The sequence below is a fragment of the Rhinatrema bivittatum genome, chromosome 4 (genome assembly GCF_901001135.1).
Source record: "Rhinatrema bivittatum chromosome 4, aRhiBiv1.1, whole genome shotgun sequence".
NCBI lineage: Eukaryota > Metazoa > Chordata > Amphibia > Gymnophiona > Rhinatrematidae > Rhinatrema > Rhinatrema bivittatum.
Genome location: NC_042618.1, coordinates 414,319,715 through 414,347,405, shown reverse-complemented (window position 1 = coordinate 414,347,405; position 27,691 = coordinate 414,319,715). Strand labels below are relative to the sequence as shown.

Genomic DNA, 27,691 nt, shown 5'->3' with positions numbered 1-27,691 from the left:
ACCAGAAGGGGAAAGGAAAAGGTTCTGTAGCCAAGATGTTGTAAACTATTTTTCTCAATGAGAACAAAGAAAATATAAAAGTCAGTTGAGATCCTTGCAACATGAATTGCAGAAGCTGACTGTTAATAAGAATTCTTTCGCTGCTGTAATACTGCCTCCACCTCCTTCCCCTAGCACCAGAACAAGACTTCTTTCCTGGTCCTTCATCTATAGACTTATCTTCCCTTAGTGGACACCCTGATCATACTCCATAAGAGACAAGTTACAGTAGCACCTTTGAGGTTAAAAACTCAACCCTGTCTTCAAGACCTTTGAGGTTAAAAACTCAACCCTGTCTTCAAGACCAGTTACAGAAATTCACTCTATAAGTAAAAGACTACCTAAACTAAGCATACAAGGTGGTAAGCAATTAGCAGATGAACAACTCAAAGAGGTACAAGCGGGGATCTCACATTTGATTATGTAGTGCATATTTTAAGGGCATGTTTAACTGATGAACAGTTTGAGAATTGGGCTATAGCAGATAATTTAACAGATAAAATGAGGCATGTGCATAATTTACTTTCTAGTAGATCTCTGGTAAATCCCAATTATGGAATTCATATAAAATTGAAATGGTTATTATCTTCCAAATTTTAGGGGAATTGGTAGCTTGCTATGCCTCTAAACCAAACTGGAATGTGATCAGAGCTACTATTCAAGGAAAAAACGAATCAGTTAATGAATTTTGTGCATGATTTATTTAAGTATGGAAAGTTAATGCTGGCACAGATGTAATTCCTATTGAATCTTTAATTACCCAGGGGGTATGTGGGTTCACACCACACATTAAAGGCAACTGTGGATGAAGCCTAGATTACTTATACTCCCACTATTTGGGAAGATTTTGTAAGAATTTCTGTCCAAGCCAAAAGAGCTGTCAACACCACAGATGTAGTAGAAAAGGTGATAGCTCTGTCACTCCCACCACCTCCCCCAAGTAATGGTGAAGGGGGACGAGGTAGCTGTCATGGTTTCTACACTCAGGATACACCATCCCAGGAGCCGGTACAAGATTGCAAGGCTGGATGCTGGACATGACTAGGCCTGTCTATTTCCAGAACCCACTGATCTGATGTTATGGACTCCCAGGTGGTAAAGCAAGCTGTAATTCATCCAGGAGGGGCTTCCGTCGGGGGAGGTGGTGGCCTGGTACCTAAAAAGACTGAGGTTTTTGCTGGGGCCGCTGCTTGCTGCGGTTGTTGTCTTTGCAAACGTGGTTTTCCCCTTCTCTGCTGCTGTTGCTGAGGAGGGTGCATTTGCTGTCTTTGATATGCAGGATAAGATTGTGTTCTGAATGGTTGATAGGTATGGTAAGATCTGTGAGAGAATGGTTGTCTACGAGACGCATGGTAATATCTTTTTGAAAACGCTGGAGTCGTTAACGATTGTACTGCGAGAGCCTGATCCTTTAGTTTACTAACAGTGTCGTGGAATCGCTCACCAAAAAGGTTGTCTCCCGTGCATGGGAGATTAGCCAGCTTATCGTGTAATTCCTCTCGTATGGCACTGGCCTTCAGCCAAACTAACCTGCGTGCCGCTATCGCTGTTGCTGATGCTCGAGAGAAGTTTTCAAATCCTTCGTACACTGCTCAGAGCAGATGACGGGAGCATTCTTCCATATCCAAGATAGGAGAAGGAATGTTGTCCCCTGTCGAGGTAAACATTCCCTTGGTTGCCTGGATGCATTCATACATATACTGTACCTTATAGAATTGGTGATGATGAATGCGTGCTGTTAGCATTGCGTTTTGGTATACCCGTTTGGCAAAATCATCCAGGCATTTATTATCCTTGCCAGGGGGATTGGACACATGCCTTTTCGACTTCTTTGATCTTTGTAACGCTGATTCCACCACTATAGACTCATACGGTAATTGTGGAGTGGAATATGTGGAAGGCTTTTGCATTTTAAAATTTAAAGTCTGTTTTCCTAGAAACCGCTGAAAATGTGAACGGGGTTTCCCATGATTTTTGAAGGATGCTGTGTAACACATTGTGTGGCAGAAGCGATGTAGGTTCCCCTGGCATATCAAAGATCTTTAGCACGCCCAACATTTCAGCCCTGGGTTCTGGTAATTTCTGTACCTCTAACTGCAAAATAGCTCCCATCTTATCTACGAACTTTGGATAAGAAAGATCCTCCGGGGGAGAATATGGTTCAGGTGGTTGATCTGGCGGATTCGAAGGATAGCCGGTGGAAGAAGTAGGTGAAGAGTGCGACGATACAGAATCCCTCTGAGAAGAGTGTGCGTGGGCTGGTGAAGAGGGCTGTGGGGGTACCGGTACAGGTGCTGGTTCCACCGGGAACGATTGTGGCCGCCCAGTCGGTTCCTTAGGACTGGAAGGAGATTCCAGCGGCAAAGTAAAGGATGACTGCAGCGTTTCAAAAAATCCCACTAGGGATTGTGAGAGTTCCCAAAAAGCCTGTCTCATCTGTGGCAGCACTGAAGGGCGTTCCTGAGGTGCACCTATCGGTAACGGCTCATCCGGGCAAATATTGGGATAATCTGACTGCGGGGTACGACTCCATGAACTTTTGTCCGCATCCGACAGGTTAGTATCACGCCCCGACTGATGCCTGAAGGATCACTTTGTGCCACTTGACGTGGAAAGAGAGTGGGAGGATATAGAAGATGGTACATGTACTATCTGCCTCCCAGAAAGGCCTGAAGCTCCCGACAGTCCAGTGTGATGGGAGGAGGTTGAGGCTGATGACTTGCCATCAAACGGGGAAGCTCTGAATTGTTTGGAGTGACAATGTTCATGTCTATGAACATGCCTACGTCTCTTTGATGAGGAAGAGGAGCTTCTGCGATGATGTCTAGAGACGTTATGGTGGTCTGAATGTTGGCTATAGCGTGGAGAAATTCCCTCCGAAGTAAATCTTTTTAAAGATGCATGTCTCCTCACTGGTGAAGCTTGTCTTTTGTTTGTCTCAGCTCTCGGCGTCGATAAGGGCTCCAAATGTTTTATAATATCGCGCCGGTCCCGGCACCGTGCGTGTTGATTTTGGTTCCGGTCTCTTCGGTACCGGCTCCGGCTGCTTCATGCGCAGCATCGACTTTGTTATCGGCGCCGAATGCTTCGGCTGTCCTTTCGGCTCCGTTTGGGAAGCTGTCGGCTCCGAATTCAATTTAGTCCACGGCTCCCTCGGCGCTGATGGATCCTTGTGCGCCCGATGCTCTTCATATGACAGTCGGCGCTTTTTAGAAGAGGATGGCGGTGATTGTGCTCTCGAGGCCCTCCATTTAGACGCGGGGGCTCGAGTAGGATCGGCGCTATGCGTACCAGGTCCCTGGGGTTCGCCTGGGTCTTTGCGACGCTATCCTCCCTACCTCCAGTCCTGGAGGCCTGTGGGTCCCACGAGGAGGCCCGTTTCTTCAGGGGTGGTGCCAGCGATGTTGGTCCCGATAAAGAATGAGCTGTCAACGGCCTGTCTACCGCTTTTAGCTACATCATTCTGTAGGCCCTGTGACGCCGGGCTCGCAGGGACATCCGTCCACAAAAAACGCAATCTTTTTGATTGTGGTTCGATCCCAAACAGCAGTAACAACAACCATGTCCGTCAGTGACAGACATGATCTTACCGCAGGGACACGGTTTGAAGCCCGAGGGCTTTTTCGACATTTCTGTCAGTTTTTTAGAAAAAAAATTTGAGGAGAAATCAGCTCCGTGTGCGCTCCCACGGGCGGAAAAAACAGACTGAGGAGAATCTGTTACTTTCCTGCACGGGAACACACGCGCAGTTGCAGAGACTGAAAAAATCTACACTCAGCTTGTTAAGCTCCGCCTCCCGGGCCCTGATTGGCAGTTCCCATGACAGCTTGGCTAATTCAACCCTGCAATCAACGGGAAACATTTGGTCCTTTTCTGTTTCTGTATTACAATATGTAGATGATCTTCTGCTCTATTCCACAGATCAACAGAGCCACTTACAAGATTTAACTTCGGTACTCACTGCCTTAGCTCACAAAGGCCAAAAGGTGAACCTTAAGAAATTGCAACTTGTCCAAGAAACAGTACAATACTTAGGGCATCTTTTGTCTCCTTGAGCTCATGCCGTTGCCCCTGATCAAATTACTATATTACAGGTCCCGACCACAAAAAAAAAAAAATCAGACAGCTCCGAGCATACTATATTTTACTGGGTATTGTTGCCAATGGATCAGTGAGTATGCCCTTATAGCAGCTCCCCTAGAGGCCAGGGGTCTCCAACATCATCTGATACCCTTGAATGGAATGAAGAGCTTCAGAAAGCTTTTGATGCTTTAAAAACTGCTGTGCCTTGGGCCTACCGGATTATAGTAAACCATGTAATCTGTATGTAATCAAATGTAATGGCTATTCCCTGTGACTTCTCACCCAGCCAATGGATCTCTGCAGCGTCCTGTAGGATATTTCTCCTCTAAATTGGATTCTGTGGACATGCCATGCCTTCTTGCTTGCCTGTATTGGCTGATAATGTTACAGTTATCAGAGCAGCAACTAATATTGTTTTATTACACATTTTATCTGCATCTACCCCCTACAATCTGTACATGCCATTGTCACACAAGGCTACACTCAATTTTGCACACAAAGTTGTTTTTGTCAATGGGAACTTGCCCTGTTGGATGGTTCTGTGAATTTAGCCTATTGTCCTGCTTTAAACCCTCCTACACTTTTACCAGAACCAGAAGACAATAATCCTGTTCCTGCCCTTAATTGTCTTACTTATCGTCACATCTCAGTTCTTCCCCAATCAGATCTTCATGATGAGCCTGATCTGGAACTGTTTGTGGATGGCTCTGCCTTTGTTAAGGATGGGGTTAAGCATGCAAGGTACACTGTAGTCACCATACCTGACATCACTGAGTCAGCCCCTTGACTGCTGGAACTTCAGCTCAAGCTGCAGAATTACAAGCATTGACCAGTGCACTCCAGTATGCACAAGGTAAACGTGTTAATATTTATACTAACTCCAGATTTGTGTGGGGAGTGGTGCATGGTTTTGGGAGCTTGTGAAAGAAGAGAGGATTTCTCACCTCTGTAGGTCCCCCCATTTGCGATGGCCCACTCATTTCAGCACTCCTTGATGCAGTCTTACTTCCTGCTTCTGTGGCTATTGTTAAATGTGCTGCTCATACAAATAGACAAGAGGCAGTATCAAGGGGAATTGCCTTTGCTGATGCCACTGCAAAACTCACTGCCCTAAAGGCAAGACCCCCTCTCACTTTGGCAACCACTGCCTCTTTCACGCACAAGATGTTATTGATCTGCAGGAGGCTGTGCCTAATGAAAAGAAAAAGCATTAGATAAACAATAATTGTACATTACACGCATGTAACATAGTAATGACGGCAGAAAAAGACCAAAATGGTCCATCTAGTCTGCCCAGCAAGCTTTCCAAGGTAGCAACTGCCGCTCCGTGCAGGTTACCCCCAAGTTTCTGTCAAGGGTAGTAACTGCCGTTCCATGCCGGATACGCTTTATTTATTTCCATCCCAGCTATTATGATGGTAGCCTGGTAGCACCCTGCTCTTTATTACCTTACCTTGCTCCTATGTATCACACTATGGCACATGTAGGGAAGAATGCAATGCTTTCATCCTTTTGTAAAGTATGGTATGGCCCTGGGTTTGGACAGATAGCTACAAAGTTTGTACACAACTGTTTAATTTGTGCCAAATATAATGTTGCTTCTGGAACTTATCTTCCTCAATAATCTGCACCGCCATCCTGGGCCTCATCTGTGCAATTACAAATGGATTTTATAAATATATATATATGTCAAAAGCCCAAGGTTATCAATATTGTTTGGTAATCATAGATCGCGTTAGTAAATGGGTTGAGGCCTATCCCACATGCACTAATACAGATGGACAAGATTTTATTAAAAGAATATATCCCTAAGTGGGGAGTACCTGAATGTACTGACAGTGATCAAAGACCAGAATTTCATAAGGTTACTGAGCAAGTAACTGCTGCAATGGGTATGAAAGACTATATTGTTCAAACCACCCCTCAATCATCTGGACAAGTGGAACAGATGAATCAAACTATTAAAACCAGACTGGCTAAAGCTGCAGATGAAACTGGGTTACCCTGGCCAGAGGTATAACCAGCAGTCTTATTCAATATTAAGGGTACAACAGCTGGAGCCACAAATCTAAGTCCATTTGAAGAGCTACTGGACACCCTATGTCAGTATCACCTGCTCCAGGAACGATTCTAACTGAATGTGACTTGTCTCGATTAATTGATTCAGTGGTCTCATACTGCAAAATACTAATTGAAGTTATTTCTAGGGCAGTGGTTCTCAACCTTTTTTTGGCCGGGACACACCTGACATCTGGTTCTCACATGCGTGACACACTGAACATGTGACCATCACGGGGCTAAATGTAAACATGCACTCTGCATCCACAGGAATCCCCTCAACCCAGAGCAATGAGTACAGAGCAGATCTAGGGCATTACCCTGTACAACTCGCCATACAAAAAAGATATTCTGGTTACATCCCAGTAAAAGCAAAACAAACTCCTTTTATTACCAGGCAAAATAGCCTTCCTTATGAAAAGACAGTAATTTACCACTAATGCATAACCTATTGAGAAAACACAACAAATAAGATTGATACAAATGCCTACATGCTAGTTAAATACCTCACCTCGGTCACACACCCTTCACCAAGTACAGAAAAACCACAAATTATAAATATGGAGACAGAAACTGGAATAGAAAACCAAAAAAGCCACTCTGCATGCAGTGCGAACCTGGAGAAATGAAAAGAGAAATATAGCACCTAACAGACTCTCAGGATTTGCAATAATGCACACAAACTAACCCGCACAAAGGTACACCTGTATTATGGAACACACTAAAACAGATGTACCTACAAATGTTGGTAAAAAAAAAAAAAAAAACCACCTTTAAATAAATAAATAAATAAATAGAAATAACAATCTTATCTAAGAAATACAACTATTAAACCAGGCCCTAAACATTAATACATTTCCTATTGGGAAAACAGAATAAGCCAAGCTACTATAGAGCCCCACACAGAAATAACTGTAAAGCTATACTAAAAATGTTACAAAACAGCTGCTGAACAGAATAATATCCAACAATTAAAAACTCATAAAAATTATTAAAACGTCCAAATATCAATAAAATATTTCAAAGCAGCAGACATCGCATAATACCCAATAATTAAAATGGCAGTCAATCAAGAAAAATACATTTAAAAAGCCACCTTTACTTACCCTCTCCAGCAACTCTCCTACTCCTTTCCCTTCCAGGCCAATAGCACTCACCAGAAGCAGCAAGAGCTGCTGAAGCTCTGTCCTCACAGTCCTCTTCCTTAGCACCCACAAAAAGTCACTCACACACACACCCCTCCAATTAGACCCCACAACCAGTCTTGGTCTCTCTCACATCAGTCATCTTCCTGACCAGTCTCTCTCTCACATACGCACACTAGTCATGTTCCTGACCAGTATCTCTCTCAATCACACTCATGGTCTCTTATATTCAAGCTCTCGATCACACACAAATGCTCTCGCACCCATTCACACCAGCTCTTACCCAGGCTTCCATTCACACCTACACACACAAGCTCTCACCCAAGCACCCATTCACACCAGCTCTCACCCAGGCACTCATTCACACCCACACACACAAGCTCTCACCCAGGCACTCATTCACACACAGACACACCCGCCCTCACCAAAAACGTATTCTTTCTTCACTGCAGGGATGGGCTTCAGTTCCACCGCAGCTTTACTCCGGCAGGCCTTCTTTTTGCGCCACCATGGGAATGGGCTCCCGTGGTGGCCTCTGTTGGGGGTCGGGTTTCCTCTTCGCCGCCACAGGCTGTGGCGGCCTTGCTTCATCAGCGTCGGGTTTCCTCTTTGCCACCATGGTGATGGGCTCCTGTGGTAGCCTCGGTCAGGGTCGGGTTGCCTCTTCGCCGCCACGGCCTGTGGCAACCATGCTTCGTCAGCGTTGGGTTTCCTCTTCGCCACCACGGGCTGTGGCGGCCTTGCTTCGCCGGAGTTCAAAACTGCTATTTCTCCCATCCCACCCATGGGCTAGGCGATGCCTGCCTCACCGGCCAATCAAAGGTTTCCTCCCTTCTTCCTACTCCCACTTGTAGGTAGAAGGGAGGAGGTTTCCGATTGGCCTGCGCAGGGGCAGGCAGAATGAAGGAGGCTTCCCATTGGGCAATGGGGAAGGAAGAAAGGAGGCTTCCAATTGGCCCGCAGGGGCTGGAGAAAGGGAGAAGGGAAGTGGAACGGGCAGTGGGACACCGGGAGACGCGACACACCTGCTGGTGTTTGGCAACACACTAGTGTGTTGCGACACACCGGTTGAGAAGCGCTGTTCTAGGGTATCTCAACAGGTCAGAGAGACCCTGCAAAACACGGAATGGATATTGTGCATGGAATACAACCTGGTGATACTATTCTCATTCAAAACTTCCTCTGGGGAACAACTCTTGAGCCTCGCTGGGAAGAGCCCCATCAATTTCTTCCTACCTCATCTTCTGCAGTAAAGGTCAAAGGAAAAAGAGCCTGGATCCACGCTTCCCATATCAAAGCTTGCAAGCCAACGCCAAGAACAGAACCAGATAACTGAAGACCAGGAAGGGAAACTGATGACAGCACAGACCTAACTGCGGACCAGAAATAGAAGCAGATGAATTGGAAGTAGGGTAGGCATAATAATCCCTTCTCCTTTGCCTATCACCTTATATAGCGATTCAAGATGACTTGCTTCTCTCTGTGCTCCTGCTCTGCAAGCCAGAATCCAGGGCTTGGATTGAGCTTTCTCCTGCACTCAGCCCTCCGTTGGACCCTCTCCTCCTCCTCCACCTCGTGGCTGTTAACCCCTCCCCCAGCTGGAAGCCTGCCCTGCAACTAACGAATGTACTTTTAAATCTCTGCACAGGTAACTTCATTTCCACTTATCCAGGGCTTGGATTGAGCTTTCTCCTGCACTCAGCCCTCCGTTGGACCCTCTCCTCCACCTCGTGGCTGTTAACCCCTCCCCCAGCTGGAAGCCTGCCCTGCAACTAATGAATGTACTTTTAAATCTCTGCACAGGTAACTTCATTTCCACTTGCTTCTCTCTGTGCTCCTGCTCTGCAAGCCAGAATCCAGGGCTTGGATTGAGCTTTCTCCTGCACTCAGCCCTCCGTTGGACCCTCTCCTCCTCCTCCACCTCGTGACTGTTAACCCCTCCCCCAGCTGGAAGCCTGCCCTGCAACTAACGAATCCACCTCTAAATCTCTGTGCTGGATGTTAAGTCTCATATTGATGACATCATTGATGTGCGACAAAGAAAAGTGTCAACTATAAAAGGCAAACTAGGCTAGGCGTCACGCGCTGAAGGAGCGCGACAAAGGGGCCTGCCCCTTTGAGCGCCCCTTCGAGCAGCCCAGCAGACCGTCGCTATTGCTCCTTTACAGCAGATCCATGTCTCAACAAGGTTGTAAGTTGCAAGTTTCCTTTTATCTTTCCCTCTATTAAGGATACCAATGTAACTCGCACGACTAGCCACATACTAGGCTAGTTACACAGCACTGCTACATTGCGCTTCATACGCAGGTAGATCCCACCTACCTGTACACCCTACACAGCCCCATCGACTTCGCTAATCAGCAAATGACTAGAATAAGATAGGATGTGACTATCCAAATAGGCAATTATCACACCAAGAATAATATACCACTCAGTCAGCATTCAACCACCCAGCGCTCTATCAGCAATCAACCACCCACCGCTCTATCAGCAAGTACGATTACGTACACAAACATCAGCATGATTGTCTCCCACATTCCAGTTCTAAAATACTCGAACTTCACCTCCAATATAATGAGATCGAAGACAGTCAATCCATGCTACAGTTCTCTCATTCCCATCATGACTTCCCCATTGACACAAATCATGGGTCTAATGACATTCTCCATACTCCTTTTGAACACACAATCTCTTCTAAAAAAAGCCATTCTACTAGGGGACATCATGACAGATGAGGCTCCTGACATTTGTGCCATTACAGAGACATGGCTTAAAAGCACGGACGTCTCAATAACTAACCAACTACCTACAGAGTCATACGATATATTCTCTATTCCAAGATCCAAAAAGAAAGGAGGGGGACTTCTATTAGCAGCAAAGAAGTCTTTTAAACTCACCCTACAACCCTGCCATCCACCCTACAAGATGGAAATTGGCCTTTTTAAATCAAAGAACCTCCAAATCTGTTTAATTTATGCTCCCCCGGGCATATTAGAAAAAAACCCATCCTCTCTTACCGAATATATTGCAAAATATATCAACTTCAACATACCCACCATTATACTAGGTGACCTGAACCTTCACTTCGACCGCACCCCCCTTACCTCAGCTTGTGAAGCAACACTAGCTTCTTTGAATGCAATGGGATTTAAACAAGCGGTTACAGGCCCAACGCATAAAGCAGGCCATACTCTGGATGTAATTTTCACGAACTCCCTAATAATATCAGATCCACCTCAATGCACTCCCATACCATGGTCGGACCACTTCAGAGTTGACACTAGATGTACCGTGAACAATAATCTTCGCCAGACATACCCGAAACACAAAACTATTGAATTCAGGAAGAAATGTAAAATGGAAGACATTATAGAAGCTATAACGGATGAGAGCAACAAATTAGATCTCTCGAACGCCAACTCAGCATGTATGACTTGGCATCAAATCACCAGTGACATCGCCAATCGTCTTTGTCCGCTTATAACTAAAGAGATCAACTCTGAGAAGAAAGACAAGAAACCTTGGTACACGACTGAACTCAGAAAGATGAAACAAGAGCTTCGTAAATTGGAAAAAAATGGATCAAAAACCATGACTCGATTCAGCAACAAAAATTCAAATCACTACTCCACAAGTACCGTAAATCAACCGATGAAGCTAAAAAAAACTATTACTCAACAAAAATTCATCAATACCAGTTTAATCCACGTGCCCTTTTCCGATACGTTTCTAATATAATCTCCCCCACAACTAACATCTACCCCGAAGATGAGACCAAAAATAAATGTGAGAAATTAGCCGCCTATTTCCAGGACAAGATATCAAATATCATGGCTCGTTTTACATCTCCATATCGGCCAACAATTCCAGCACTAACAAGCTCCCAAAATGATTCACCCACACTCTCAAATTTTGAATTATCTACTGTATCGGAGACTGAAGCAATTCTAAAAAGAATCAAACCAGCATTACACCACGTTGACATTATGCCAACAAAAACGCTCCTAGCCATTCCTACTAGAATAGCCCCGGCGATATCCAACATCATTAACACCTCTATAACAGAGGGAGTCTTTCCCACACAACTCAAACATGCTATAATAAAGCCTACCCTTAAAAAAGCAGACCTGGATCCATCTGAACCGGCTAATTATCGACCAGTATCGAACCTCCCGTTATTATCAAAAATACTAGAAAAGGTCATAAACAAACAACTAACTGACTATCTAGAGGAAAATCATTTACTCTTCCCGTTGCAATATGGATTTAGGAAGAACCATAGCACCGAAACACTACTAGTGTCCCTTTCAGACTCCATACTAAAATCCCTTGATACTGGTAACTCTTATATTCTGGCCCTTCTGGATATCTCCTCAGCATTTGACACGGTGAACCACAATACACTCCTCTCTCTCCTTTCACAAATTGGCATCACCAGCACTGCCTTATCCTGGATACAATCATTCCTGAAAGATAGGACTTACAGTGTCAAAGTGGGACACCATACGTCAAAACCTAGAAATCTGTCACAAGGTGTCCCTCAAGGATCCTCACTTTCCTCAACTCTTTTCAATGTATATCTATCTCCACTCTGTAAACTACTGAAGAAATTGGATCTCCGGCATTTCATATTCGCCGACGACGTCCAGATCATTATTCCAATCAAGGATTCACTTGCTAAGGCCATGGAAACCTGGGAATCAGCACTTACTGAAATAAAAAATCTACTCATGGAAAACTTTCTTGCAATCAACACCAACAAGACTGAACTACTCATAACACCACACAAGAACACCTCAACCAACACGCAACATGATCCTTCCTCAACAACAGACCATACCAAGCTAAAGCAGGTCCGCAGCCTTGGGGTCATTATTGATAATCACCTTACTTTGAACAATTTCATCTCAACCACAATCAAGAGTGGCTTCTTCAAGTTACATACATTGAAAAGAATTAAACCGTTATTACATCCTCAGGACTTCCGGACTGTGTTACAAGCCACAATTCTACCAAAGATTGACTATTGTAATGCACTACTACTGGGTCTCCCTAAAAGCACAATTCAACCTCTTCAGATGTTACAGAATGCCGCTGCTCGTTTAATTACTAATACTCGACGGCATGAACATATTACTCCAGCACTCATGTTCCTACATTGGCTACCCGTATCCTTCAGAATTACTTTTAAAGTTCTCTCACTCATCCACAAATCAATTCACAACCAAGAGATGCAATGGTTCTCTGATCAGCTCATTTTTCGCACCTCCAACAGACCAATTAGAAATATTCACCAAGCGAAATTAGCTGTCCATCCACTAAAACACATCAAACACGTTTCCACCATAGACCGATCATTCTCCATAGCGGGTATCAAAATCTGGAACAACATGCCGTTGGACCTGCGTCTTGAATCCTGTCACAAATCCTTCAAACAAAACCTTAAAACATGGTTGTTTGAACAAGCATTCACTCTATGAATCTCATCTAACCTAAAAAATTCAGCTATCCCTTATTATTCCTCACTGGCTCCAAGTTCTTTTCCTCGCATTTTGTATTTACATTCTGCTATTCCATACCCCCCCACTGTTACTCAATTTAGGCTATTGTATTCAATGTGACATTGGTCTCGCTGCTGACAGTTAATTTGCTCCTGCGAATACATGGTTATTTATATTTTACTGTTTGATATTTAATGATGTATGCATATTATCTTTAAAACCCTTGTTTCTGTAAAGCCTGTTGCTGTTAAATGTTTTACTGTTTTTTAAACTGTTACATGTAAAGCCTGTTGCTAATTTATTGTTTCACTGTAAACCGAGGTGATGTATGTCTATACGTACCGCGGTATAAAAGAATCTATAAATAAATAAATAAATAAAGATTATACCCATGGCATTTCTATATATTTATTTCCTACACAGTGGTGTACCATTCTCCTGTCCACATCTTACACACATAAGAACATAAGAAATTGCCATATTGGGTCAGACCAAGGGTCCATCAAGCCCAGCATCCTGTTTCCAACAGTGGCCAATCCAGGCTACAAGTACCCAGCAAGTACCCAAACACTAAGTGGATCCCTTGCTACTGATGTCAGTAATAGCAGTGGCTATTCTCTAAGTCAACTTGATTAATAGCAGTTAATAGACTTCTCCAAGAATATATCCAAATCTTTTTTAAACCTAGCTACAGTAACTGCACTAACCACATCCTCTGGCAACAAATTCCAGAGCATAACTGTACGCTGAGTGAAAAAGAATTCTCTCAGATTAGTTTTAAATGTGCTACTTGCTAACTTCAAGAAGTGTCCCCTAATCCTTCTTTTATCCAAAAGAGTAAATAACTGATTCACATCTACTCATTCCAGACCTCTCATGATTTTAAAGACCTCTATCATACCCCCCCCCCCCCCTCAGTTATCTTTTCTCCAAGATGTACAGCCCTAACTTCTTTTCAGCCTTTCCTCACAGGGGAGCTGGTTCCATCTCCTTTATCATTTTGGTCACCCTTCTCTGTACCTTCTCCAGTGCAACTATATATTTTTTTGAGATGCGGAGAGCAGAATTGTAGACAGTACTGAAGGTGCAGTCTCACCATGGAGCAATACAGAGGCATTATGATATTTTCCGTTGTATTCACCATTCCCTTCCTAATAATTCCGAACATTCTGTTTGCTTTTTTGACTGCCGCAGCACACTGAGCCAACAATTTCAATGTATTATCCACTAATGCCTAGATCTTTTTCCTGGGTGGTAACTCCTAATATGGATCCTAATGTTGTTATTTTTCCCTAAATGCAACACCTTGCACTTGTCCACATTAAATTTAATCTGCCATTTGGATGCCCAATCTTCCATTCTTGCAAAGTCCTCCTGCAATTTATCACAATCCGTTTGTGATTTAACTACTCTGAATAATTTTGTATTACCTGCAAATTTGTTTACCTCACTCATACTCCTTTTCAGATCATTAATAAATATATTGAAAAGCACCAGTCCAAGTACAGATCCCTGAGGCACTCCACTGTTTACCCTTTTCCACTGAGAAAATTGACCATTTAATCCCACTCTCTGTTTCCTGTCTTTTAACCAGTTTGTAATCCACAAAAGAACATCGCCTCCAATCCCATGACTTTTTAGTTTTCTTAGAAGCCTCTTTTGCTTTAACTATGAATAGCGCCAATTCCTTTAACTTAACTAACTGTTGGATTTGTATGCAGTCTAGGCAAAAAGCTGTGGGTCATTTCATCCCACTTCTTGATTCAATGAACAAGATTACCTTCTCTATCACTAATACCACCTAGTGTCGATATTTTCCAATGCAGCTTCCTGACTTTATCGCAAGTTTGTGTGTTCGATGGATTAAATCACAAGCAAAAGCATCTTCCACTGAACTTAAATGTAATAAAACTATTAAGGTATATTCTAATGGAATCAAAACCATGCCAAAGGCCTGGAATTGCTCAGACTGTTTTCATAATGGTACAACACCTACACATATATTTATTTATTTAAGTGTGTGTTTTTATATACCGAAGTTTGGAACAGGCCTTCACTCCAGTTTACAGAGAAAAACAACTTGTTACAGCAAAATTTCATAACATATAAAACATATACGCTTTACCAAACATTGTTTTCCATTTATCAAATATTACCTTCCTACTCACAGTTCTAATACTTCTGGTAAAAAAAGAAATCAGGGCCCTATCTTTTCAATGGTTAGAAATTATTAATAAAAAACCTGCAGCAAATTTATTGATTACCTCCCTGGGGTTTACTTTCTGGGACATGGATGGAGAAGCAAGTATACTAAAGGCACAGGTACTGTCACTATGGTTTTCATAACACCCCAATGTCTCCATTTGCCTGCATATAATTGGTTTTGTTTTAACCTGACCTCTCTCTCATCACACTTTCACATCCTCAAACCAACCCCTTAGTTATAAGATCCACTGGCTTTCACAGTTTTATCAGAGCTTTATTTCCTCAGTTAAGAGTTGCAGAATTAGAACCTGCCAGCCGCAATATTTCAGCTATAGTAGAACCACTAGCTAATGAAACTACTCATAGAATAGAAAACCTACAAACAAAAAGAAAGTATTTAGCTAGAGTAGTCTTACAAAACCGATAAACCCTTGATATGTTGTTGGCTGAGAAAGGAGGAGTTTGCCAATTCACTAATACCTGGGGAAATACAGATCTCCACTATCCTTCAAGACCTTGCCCACCAAGCTCACATAATCCATCTTAATTCTTTGGATTAACTAGGTATAAGGGCCTAGTTTGGAAGTCTGGGAAAGAATTGAATGTATCTAATAATTTTTGTCACTATCATGATAATCTTTTGTATTGTATTATACCTCAGTTGCTAATTCATGCTAAGCCTCTGCTGTAAGTCTGCTTCCAAGCTGTTTGCACCTGCAGTTATGACTACACTGCCTGACAACCATGAACCTTCCCTCTGCAGACATTTGTCCTATGGAATTTGACTGCCCTCCTGCTTCCCCCAAAGAAGAAAATATGTTGTAAATAGACCTCATATGAAAACATATGATCCAATGATGGTTCAGTCCCCCAGTTCGATGTAAACCGATCTGATATGGTCTTTTAACCATGAAGGTCGGTATAGAAAAGTGTTAAATAAATAAATAAATGTATTGCTGCATCAACGTGTGCAAGGGATAAGGCCATCAACAAAGATGTCCTGCTAAACTTGAACGCAATAAACTGTTAACATATACTTTAACGGTATCAAGCTATACACAAGATTTGAAATTGCTCAGACCATTTAATAAATGTTGTTAGACAAGAAATTGGAGGCAATTTGGCCTATCTAATATTTTCCATATTTATAATTCACTTAACAAAAGGGGATGGGACTGATTTAATTGTTAAAAGATAAACGGATTAATATATATTCTAAACCTTCCTATTTCTCAGCATATAGTTAATTTCACTATTTCATATAAAGATTACCCTTCTTACTCTTACCTTATAAGTATATGTTGTCAACCCCTTAGTTATTTCATTAGTTAGAATTAAGAGTTCACCTGTCACCTATATTATTTCTGCAATTACTAGTTAAAAAAGATCGCTCTCAGAATATAAAACATTTATAAGTGACAATAAAGCATATAGAAATGGTATTATACTAACAAAAAAGGAAAGTCTCTTAAGATTATTAACATATTTAGTATTTCATTTGTAAGTTTAGAAACACACAGAAAGACTTCCATTCTGCGAGACCTGTTTTATCAGGCTTACACAAACTATAATTTTTTTTTTTAAAAAGCTACTCAGAGAACTATTTTTATTTTTAACTCTAACTTTTCTTTTTTTTAATTTTTGGTGTTTATACCCGACTACAGTGTGCAAGCTAACTTCATGGAATGCCCCCTAGTCCTTCTATTATTCGAAAGTGTAAATAACCGAGTCACATCTACTTGTTCAAGACCTCTCATGATCTTAAAGACCTCTATCATATCCCCCCTCAGCCATCTCTTCTCCAAGCTGAACAGTCCTAACCTCTTCAGCCTTTCCTCATTGGCATAGGCTTCCCTACCCCACAGTGTTCCCCAGTTCCTAGCAAATCTAAAACCCTCTTCTATGCACCATCATCTCATTCATACACAGATTCTGGAGCCTTGCATGTATAAATGCAGCATTTGAAGTTCTGGATTTTAATTTTCTACCTAAAAGCTTAAATGTAGTCTCCAATAGCCACCACTCATTCAATAGACAATATAGTGGGAAGATTGCAAATGAAATAGAGGTAAATAATAAGAAATTTAAAAGGTAGTAACAGCAAACACAAACTGAAATATATGTTCAGTATGTCTGTTACATTTATCTCAATTAAAAATGTAAATAAATTATAGAGGTTTCATGCCATATTTTGGTTTGTACTTAAATAAAAGAATGCCAAAGATAAAGTAAAATGTTCCAAAGTAAAGTAAAAGATTGTTTCTTCTAAAAAGAAGTCATCAAAATATAAAATGAATATGAAAAACACAGACACACATATATACATACACATATATATACACACACACACACACAGTATTTATGAAAAGAGGCTCCAGTTTTAATAATACAATTAAACTGGAACTTCTCTTCAGAAACATACTACATATATGAGAGGGGATCATTATATATAATCATATTCAGTTGAGTATCTGGGAAACACTGACATCTTCTAGTCATTGCTGATACAGTAGCCTTTAACAAAAAATAATGATGCCTTGTGGCCACTGCTGGTGCCTCTCATATGTATTTATTATAAATGACAGTTTTTGTCTGTTTCAGTATGCTTGCACCTGTAGAGTCAGGCTGCAGGGCATGCATAGTCAAGCTGTGGATCTGGGCTGTTTCAAAGCAGGGTCGTGGCACTGGAGGGAGTCAAATCAAGGCAGGAGCTCCAGTAATATACAGCGGAGAGAGAAAGCCATACCAAGATGAGACACATCGCTGGGAAAGCAAGCTACCACAGTGTCGGCATCAGCAAATGCAAGCTGAATCTGCTGTGCCCTGCAGTAGGTAGTGGAGGACTTTGTGCCACAGTGGTACTGGGGGGGGGGGGGGGGGGAGAGAATGGGAAGCTTAATATTCAGGAGGCAGCAGTAAAGAGCTTGGCCACACTGTACTTCAGGGGCAGTGTTTAGCTACTGCCAATGTGCCATGGGGCTAATGCCACAGGTCTACTGAAAGGGCACCCTGGCAGCTGCACTGGCTATTGTTCTTAGGTAGAAATAGGAGACAACAGAAGGTGTGAGAGAGGAAATTGGTGGTGATTGGGGAAGCGGCATCAGCTGTGGGGGCTGGGAGGCGAGAGTGGAGAGTTGGGGGGGGATTATCTTGTGTGATGAAAAAAGGGGTGGGGAGATGAACTGGGCCAGGAAATATAAGAAGGGATCAACTCAGCGAGAGGAAGAGTAATTAATGATAGGGCTTTGTGTGGAGATTGACACTAGTGGTAGGTGTCTCTGAAAGAGTACCAGGTATGAGGATTGGAAAGGAAAGTGGGTGGGGATGCAAGAAGCAGCAGGATTAGAGCCAATCCTGATCCTCTTATGAAGTTTTGATTCCGTTGAAATCTTCAGTGAAAGAATAAAACTTATAATCTGTAGTTAAAGAAATATTGTTGCAATATAGATATTAATTTGAAGGCAATTGTTTTGCTGAATATTTTAAAAACATCTAAACAAGAAATCCATTCACTTCTTTTAGACTAGAAAGATCACATTGTAAGTCACCCCTCCATGCAGTGTGATCATCATTACAAAAGACTTCTCATGCTACTCCACATTTCCTAGTTCTATGCAGAGAATACTGGATTTTGCCTAGGCAGCTTTCAACCAGATGTAAGGACAGGCAGCTAGGGCTAAAGATTCTAATGTCATACCAGTGTCTTCCTATTAGCTTATATCATGCACTTTTGATGATCATTCCTGGCATGGTACTTAAACTGCATTCTTCAAACTTGTTTGCAAGTTCTATATCTATATTTATGGTTTTCCATCAGTGAGCAAATAAAATTATAGAAACTTGTAAAACAACCAACCACCTTAGCTTAGAATGAAAAATTACCAGAGATACCACAATGAATGTAGCTCCAATCAAAAGGCAGGGAATACCATAATCTCCTCAGAAGTTCTGTAAACAAGGTTCTGCTATTGAGAATGCTCTACCAGTTTATCAGACACAATCAGGAGATTCTCAGCAGCAAACTATGATTGGCAGATAAGGATATACACATCTAGGCAGTTCCTAAAATATGCAGGACTAATCTGATTTAGGGCCTTGCACACAAAAAATTTCACTGAACTCACTGGTTGACTAAGAATGGAGGAAAGAGGTGATAGATTTTCTGGGCTTTAACCTTCTAATAAACTTGTTGAACATTCTGCAGAAACTGCAACCTACAAATTTTTTTCCAGAGGAAACCCAAAATAATCAGTTATAACAGCATAATCTCAATAAGCTGAAGGCATGTAATAATACCTTTATTTCTTTTTTGGCATCACCATGTGTTCCCAACAAAAAATGGCAGCAGAAAACTCTCAACCCCTGCTAATCTCAGGATAAGCAAAACCCCAAAGCTCCCAGGTTTTCTGACAAACCTGGAAGAAGCATGTCAACGCTTCCATTGAAAAGAGTGATGTGAGAAGGATAATTACAACCAAGGAATGCAAAATTAAGATAAAAAGTTTATTATTCTAGCCTAAGAACAACATAGTATTTTCAATAAGAGTTCATCTTTTAACTTTGCCCTATGTTCTATTATACAGAAATATAAAAACATGATGACAGAAAAAGACCAATATGGCCTATCTACTTGGCACATCCACATCAACTATACAGCTTTACAATCCCTACCACTTCCTTAGAGATTGCATGCTTTCTTGAATACAGGTATTGTTATCTCCACTATCTCCATTGCTATTCTATGCATCTACTACCTGTTCTGTAAAGAAATATTTTCTTAGATTACTCCCTAGTCTACCTCCCTTCATACTCATGACCCTTCATTCTAGAGCCTCCTTTCTTTTGAAAGAGGCCCTCCTCCTGTTTTTAGAAACCTTAGAGGTATTTAAATGTCTCCAATATACATCCCGTATACTCTAGAGGAAAGGTGGGATAGATGTTTAGATCTTTGTCCTCCAGATGCTTTAGAATGAAGACCACGGACCATTTTAGTAGCGAACCTCTGGACAGACTCCATACTGTTTATATCCTTTTGAAGGTGCAGTCTCCGGAACTGCATACAGTATTCCAAATGAGGTCTCACCAGGAGCAATATCACCTTTTTTCTGCTGACCATTCCTCTCCCTATGCAGCCATGTATCCTTCTGACTTTGCCACACTGTCGCCAATACAAACTCTCCACATGAAGGTAAATCTTACATAATCTCTTCATTAAGTACCATCAAAATTTATATAAATGTATTCAGTTTATATATCCCCTATCAATATTGCTAGGTGGTTTATAAGAAAACATACACAATAATTTTCAATTAAATACATCCATTTTCCATTATACGTGTAGAAACAGAACTTTTTTTTAATGCTCCAACTGATTTTCTTCCAAAGTCCCCCAAAGATCCCTATCCCAAAATAAAATATGCTTAGGTTTCATATACAGGTATTTATTAAGAAAGGAATAAAGTTTCATAATTAACCTTCTAGAGCAGTGGTTCTCAACCTTTTTCCCATCGTGACACACCCGACAGGCCACGCTCATACGTGTGACACACTGCTCATTACAATTCAAGGCGGAAATAAAAAGTAAAGGTCCGGTAATTATTTTTATTGTTTAAAATGACACAAGGAAAAGATACGTATTCTGTCTGAACAGAAATTACATAAATAGTAAACATCCCACACCAAAACAGCACCAATTTCCAGGTCTTAACAGTAACCACCTTACCTAAGAAAAGGCAACACTGAAAATATTACACCAGGCCTTAAGACACCAATACACCTCCAATTAGGAAAACGGACCAAGCCAGGCTGCTTTAGAGCCCTACACAGAAACCACACGCCAGCAGAAAACCTCACCTGAATCACATGTGCTGACCCTCACCTAACAAAGAATAAAGAGACCAAAATGCATAACTAGAAGCATGCAGACAAAAACTGAATTGGAAACTGCAACAAGCCAGAGTCTCTGTATGCAGTGTAATAAAGGAAAAAAGAAACATCAACCATCCTTATAAAACAAATCAAGAAATATAAAATCAGTAGCAGTAAAACCATACTAACAAAAAGAACAGATTATTTCGAAACACTGATGAGTGGAATATCCAATAATTAAAAACTCAAAAAATTTCTAGATACCAATAAAATATTTCAAAATAGCAGACACAAAGACCCAGGAATGAAAAATAAGAATACAAAAATGTTTTTGCTCTGCATTTATTTTATTTATTATTTATTTATTATTTTTATATACCGACATTCGATCTCAATTGAGATATCACACCGGTTTACATTCAGGTACTGTAGGTATTTTTCTATCCCCAGAGGGCTTACAATCTAAGTGTGTACCTGAGGCAATGGAGGGTAAAGTGACTTGCCCAAGGTCACAAGGAGCGACAGCAGGACTTGAACCCTGGTCTCCTGGTTTATAGTCCACTGCTCTAACCACTAGGCTATTCCTCTGCATACCTGGGAATGTTTGATATCCATGTCTCCTGAGATTGTTTTGAATTAGCAGGAGGAGGGGTGGTTTGCTTGGAACTTTCTCCTCTCTCTCTCAGTCACATACCAGCGCTCTCTCTCACACTGGCTCTCAATTATACACCTATACACACATGCTCTCAGTCACTCACATATACATATGCTTTTTCTCTCACTTATATAGGCTCTTAATTACACATTTACACACATGCTGTCTATCTTTTCAGGCTTACACACACAGGCTTTCAATCACACACATACATGCTGTCTTTTTCTCTCACACACAGACTCTCATTCACATGCTTACAAACAGGCTCGCTCTCTTTCTCTCATTTACACACAGGCTCTCAATCACATACTCACATGCTCCCTCACCTAAACCAGCTCTCAATCACACACAGACACACATGCTCTCTCTTACATATACACACAGGCTCTTAATCATACATACACATGATCTCTCTCACACACAAAGGATCTTAATCATACACACATACTCTTTCACACAAACAGGTTTTCAATCACAAACTTACACATAACAGGTTCCCAATCGTAAATTTACATTCATGCTCTCTCTCACAGGCAGGCTCTCAATCACAGACATACTCTCTTTCACATATACAGGCTCTCAATCATTCACATACATGCTATCTCATTCACACACATACACACAGGATCTCAAACACACATGCTTGCTTGCTCATTCACGCTCTCTCCTTCCCTCCCTCCCCGGAACTAGCAGCAGCAGCAGCCTCCTCCCAACCCTAACCTCCTCCATTTTCAGCCCTCACGGAGCAAGGAGTCCCATCGGCCGTCGGGGTTGACGTTCTTCATCTTTTTTTCTCTGAGCCGCGCTGCTCATTCCTCCGGCTGCGTCTCTCTTCTGTTCTTTGGGCTGATGCTGACCAAACTCGCATGGTCTCTTCTTCCTGCGCACGCACCCGCTGCTCACCCACTTCCTCTTCCGGGCCGCGGGGGGGGGGGGGGGGAGGAGAAGAGACCATGCCGATGCCGGTGTCGCTGACGCCACCTGATTTGCCGCGTTCCGCCCGAGCTGACAGCATTTTAAGCCCGGGCGGAGGAGGACAGGGGAGCGTGGCGACACACCTGCGTGTTCTTGGCGACACACTGGTATGTTGCGACACACCGGTTGAGAACCACTGTTCTAGAGACAGTAAATTCATCACACATGCCCTCAAATAGGGATTTCCCTTTCAAAACATCTACCACAGCCTGTCCACTAGAGAGAAAATGGTGCACCTCAAAATAGAAAAATCAGCCTGATGTCCTCTTTTGAACCCCACTATGCTAGTTACCTTGACCACATCCTCCACTAACAGATTCCATTGCTTTATAGTGCACTGAATGAAAAATGACTTCATACAATTTGTTTTAAATCTGCCAGTTGCTAGTTTCATGGAGTATCCCTAGACCTAGTATTGTCTGAAAAATTAAATAAGTATTCCCTATTTACACGTTCTACCCCACTCATAAATTTTATAAATTTTAATCATATCCCCTCTCAGATGGCTCTCTTCCAAGCTAAAGAGCCCTAATCTGTTTAGCTTCTCTTACTGGCCCTGGAGTTCATGACTGCTAAGCAGATAGGAAAATATGACTGCCTAGTAACAAAGCTCCAAGACAATGAGGGATCTAAAATTGTCCTCATCTACTGACCACCTGACTCATTCTTTAAACTATCTAAATTCCTATAGGGCATCGCTACCTCTACCCACAACCTCCTATTTCTAGGAGCTTTCAACTTCCACCCACAGTCCTCCCTCAAAGGGCACATTACCAGCTTCTAGCACAATATGGACATTGGCCTCATTCAACTAATCAAGGTCTCTACAAACACATATGGTCACATTCTTGACATAATATTCCAATCTGCCAGCACCAAGATTGATTCAGACTCTACATCAGTAGGCCCCATTTCCTGGACAGACCATAAACTTGTCCAGGACACCTTCCCATTTCCAAATCAAATCTTTGGCGCACCTACATCCAAACCTCCCTCCAGGAACAGAGAATGTATTATAAGCAAACATCTAAGCAATCTCATCAACATACCCACAACCACTACCATCTCAAACCCACCAGATCTAGAAGTCCAGTAATGGAATAATAATTCCTAGAGTGATTGAGACTCTAGCCTCTCTCAAATCCAATCTTACCAGAACTCCAAGGAATTCTCCATAGTTCCACGACGGTCTTCTCGTAAAGAAATAATTCTGACAACTTGAACCAGTATGGTTTTAGCACTTACTAAAATCCTGCACATTGTATCTTGATGTGACTGATTATTATATCCATGTAAGCACAAGAATTGGGTTTGAAATACAAGTTTCTATGTAAACCCAGTACTTTATGATGGTCACAGTAAGAGATAATATATAAAATTGGGCAGGTAATAATTTTGTCTCTTTTTCATTCGAATACAAGTGAGATATTGCTATGGTTTACCTATTTGTGGATGACATCCAATTCTGCATCAAAATGGGATCTGACCAAACTTCATCCATTATTTTTTAATTTAAATGTATTTATTAATCCCATTTTCTTATATTTCATAAACCAATCTCAATAACAGTTTTAGCAAACAAACCCATCTAAATCAGAACTCCTCTGGTTCAGTCATCAAGGTCACTCCTACAATCGCCTCCCTCAACATCTGACATCACCTTACAGGGTTCAACTTGACCAAAACCCCACATCTCAAAAGTGGAAACATCCTCCTTCATGTATCTGCAACAGATCTTCCAACTATGAAATTTGCTTGATAAAAACACTCTTGATACAGTAATCCATGCATTAATCATCATCCAAATTGGATTACTGCAATTTCTTATACAACCGCTTCTTGCAATACAATGTAAAGCACCTCCAGCTCCTGCAAAGTACTGCCATGAGAATTTTGGTAGGTACAACTGATCATATCAAGTCTATTCTGCATCAACTTTACTAGCTCCCAGTAGAAAACATGATAAAATTTAAAACTCTCTGCTTTGACTTCAAATGCTTGAATAAACAGGCCCTTAAATACCTCTCTCAGCTTATTTCCCCTTATACGTCCTCATGGGAACTCTGGTGTGCTGAAAAAGCTCTTCTTTCCTCTCCTTCACTGACTGCCACCAGATGTCCTGCACGACTCCATGTATTCAGCTGTTACGCACCAAAAATTAGGTTAAAGTACCACTAACCTAGCACCTGGAGCTATGCTACCTTAAGTTTAGGCAAAAAAGCTAAGGCATGGCTTTTCAGCCAAGCCTTCCTCTAAGTCTCATTATCTTCAGCCCAACTTCCTGAACTCTCAACAAGGGACTGTTATGCACAACAGGATCCTGTAACACAAATGGGGTTTCCTGTGCTGGATCCCAATGCTATGTTAATTGTAAATTCTGATTTGACTGTAATCTGTTCTAATGCCTCTGTTTATTTAAATTTATTGTAATCGGCCTTGAAACCAACTTTGGAAAAAAGGTAAAATATCCAAAATATTCATAAACAAATAATAGCTTCAGGTAGGCCATGGATACAGTATTATTCTGAAAGTTATTGCATCTTTGGCAAAATATATTTATTTATTTTAGTTTTCCCATTTTCTTGGGGAGGCAACAAGAGATTCATATTATAGGATGCTCCTGTGGCCTATATGTCCAAGTCTCCAGCCTCTTTGTCCAATGGGATTCAAGCATATCATAAAGGTGATGAACTTGGACCCTAAGGGAGGAGTAAGAGAACAATTCCTACTGCTGTGTAATCTCCTATTGTCACAACACAGAGGGGGGTCAGTCTCAGCAATACACCCTATACTACAGTCATCAGTCAGCAAAAGAATGTGAATTACTCCAGCTGTTGTCATGGAGAAGGGCAGAAATAAGGGGAAAGTCAAGAAAAATTCACACTACAATTCGTTCAACGTACAGTAGTCTAAAGTTCAACAGTATACTTCTGTTGTCTAGTCAAGCTACAGATTAAAGACCAGTATGAAAAACAATTATATTCAATCATTCAGTTAAGAATTAAAGTAGTCAAAAAGCATTTAGAGCATAGAGTTTTTTTTATTTAATTTCTGAGGCTATGCTAAAGTTTTTGCAAGCTCCTCCTATTTACCACTGTACATATAAGTAAATTGGGGTTTTGCTGTGCTGATCTTTATTGGACTCTCAATTCAAACAGGTTGATAAATATAAATACAGTACAAACAACTAAAGAGAACTGGTGAGGGAAGTTTTTAAGAATAAGGTGAACACCTTTTATAATTTAAAAGGTGTGTAAACATAACAAAACTGAGGACAAAAGGAGACAAAGCAACAGAGAACTTGAAACAAGATAATTATTTCTAACTGCTGCAGTATAGTCATCTTAAAAAGATATTTCAAGATGATTTGATTCTTCAAGAAAAAAGCGAATAATTTGATCAACATTGCCTTTGACATACAAATTAGGATAAGAATTACATACAAAGCTAAACTGGCTCTGGAAAAATAATAACAGTACACCTAGATTGTAGTCTAAAATGTCTCTCACACATTCATTGACGTTCATTTCCAGTATAAAAAAAGTAGATGCAAAATCTTAAGTTAAAACCAACTCAGCTGGTGATTTATCAAGCTGGATTATTTCCTATGCGACTAAAAAAAGGAATGGCACCGAAATACTGTAAGAAAGCATATACAGATACGTGTACACTATATTTAAATGAATACACCACAGTTTATAACTTCTAGACCACAATAACTTCTAAACGACATCTGTTTATTTTCTTTTAGACTACAAATATCACTACAAGCTACACCTCAATGAAGTGCGATCATCATTAGGAAGGCCTCTCAGCCTACTGCATATTTCCTAGTTCTCTGCATAGCATACTGGGATTTACTAAACAGCTTCCAACCAGATGAAGAAACAGGGGCACGAAAAATCTGAACCAGGGAACAGATTTCATATCAGATCTTTTCCACTAAAATGTTTCTGTAATGGACGGCCCACCGGCCATCCCGTGTAGTTCTGAACTTTTCTGGCACGGTACTTAAACTGCATTTTTCAAACTTGTCTGCAAGTTCTAGATTCTATTTTTATTGTAATTCTATACATAGCTTTGGACAGTCCAGAAAGACGGTCTTGATTTTGGTTTGGTTTTTTTTTTTTTTTTTTTTTAAATAAATAAATAGCCATACGGAAGAATCCCCATGTATGTTATAGTCTGGTGCATCTCATCTGGCATTCTGGTTCCGGGGGAAAAAAAGATCAATTTCCCCCTCCCCCTTCCGTTTACCTAAGGCACAGTGGAGAGTTCATATGGCACCATCATAAATAAATCCCACGATACAAAACCAAAAAAGGTACCACCCCGCCCTGTTCTCTGAAAGCTATGACGTCCCCCTCCCTGCCCTGACACTGTCCGGGAGCCCTGCACTGGCACAACGGCTGACAACCCTTCCGCGCCCGTCTCCATGCCGAGGGGCTGACAGCCGGCGGCGCTCTGGGGCAACAATCACCACCAGCAACATGAGCTAAGGCTTACGTTCAAAGTCGGAATCGTCATCGTCCTCGTCCTCCTCTTCGTCCCCGTTGGGTTCCGTCTGCATGGACTCGCTCTCGAAGTTCACCCCCTTGGTGAGAGTTTTAAGGCCGCCCCCCGCGCCATCGCGCTCGCGGTTCTCCTTCAGGCGCGTGAAGTACTGGATGGCAAACTCCACCAGGTCGGCGGGTCGCTTGCGCAGTACCTCCACCGTGTAGCCCTGCAACAAGTCCGTCAGCCCGTGCGGGATCTCGATACTCATCCTCCCTCCGGGTCTGTTCTTCTCACTCAGTCACACATGCACACTCACAACCGGAAGGACGGCTCAAACCCCCACACTAAATTAAAATATAAATAACGAAACCTCTTACCCGCAAAAAAAAAACAAAAAAAATCCCACCAAGCTTCCCTGTCCCCCTCCTCTCCTCCCCAACCCTAAGAACCGGCAGCCCGAGAGCAAGCCAGAGAAACGGTCCTGCCCCTCGGCCAGTTCCCCACCCCCCCTGCGCGTCAGGCTGACGCTAGCGCGCGCTCCCGCCTCGCGACTCTCACATCCAGTCACGACGCGAGGCCCGCTCCGCGCAAGGTGAGCTACGCACGCGCCAATCTCCAACTACCCAACCCTCTCCCTCCGCCCAGTAGGCTCTGCCTACTAGAGA

At 41.9% G+C, this 27,691-nt stretch overlaps 1 protein-coding gene across 1 annotated transcript in view; it reads right to left on the bottom strand.

The window, feature by feature from the left end:
* PRKAR2A (protein kinase cAMP-dependent type II regulatory subunit alpha) overlaps nt 1–27,448 on the bottom strand; it is a 394,405-nt gene extending 366,957 nt beyond the window's left edge. Inside the window, exon 1 of the mRNA XM_029601279.1 lies at nt 27,036–27,448. Within this exon, the coding sequence (XP_029457139.1) occupies nt 27,036–27,294 (259 nt within the window). The 5' untranslated portion in view covers nt 27,295–27,448. The remainder of the gene's footprint in view (nt 1–27,035) is intronic.
* Nucleotides 27,449–27,691: the final 243 nt, after the last annotated feature.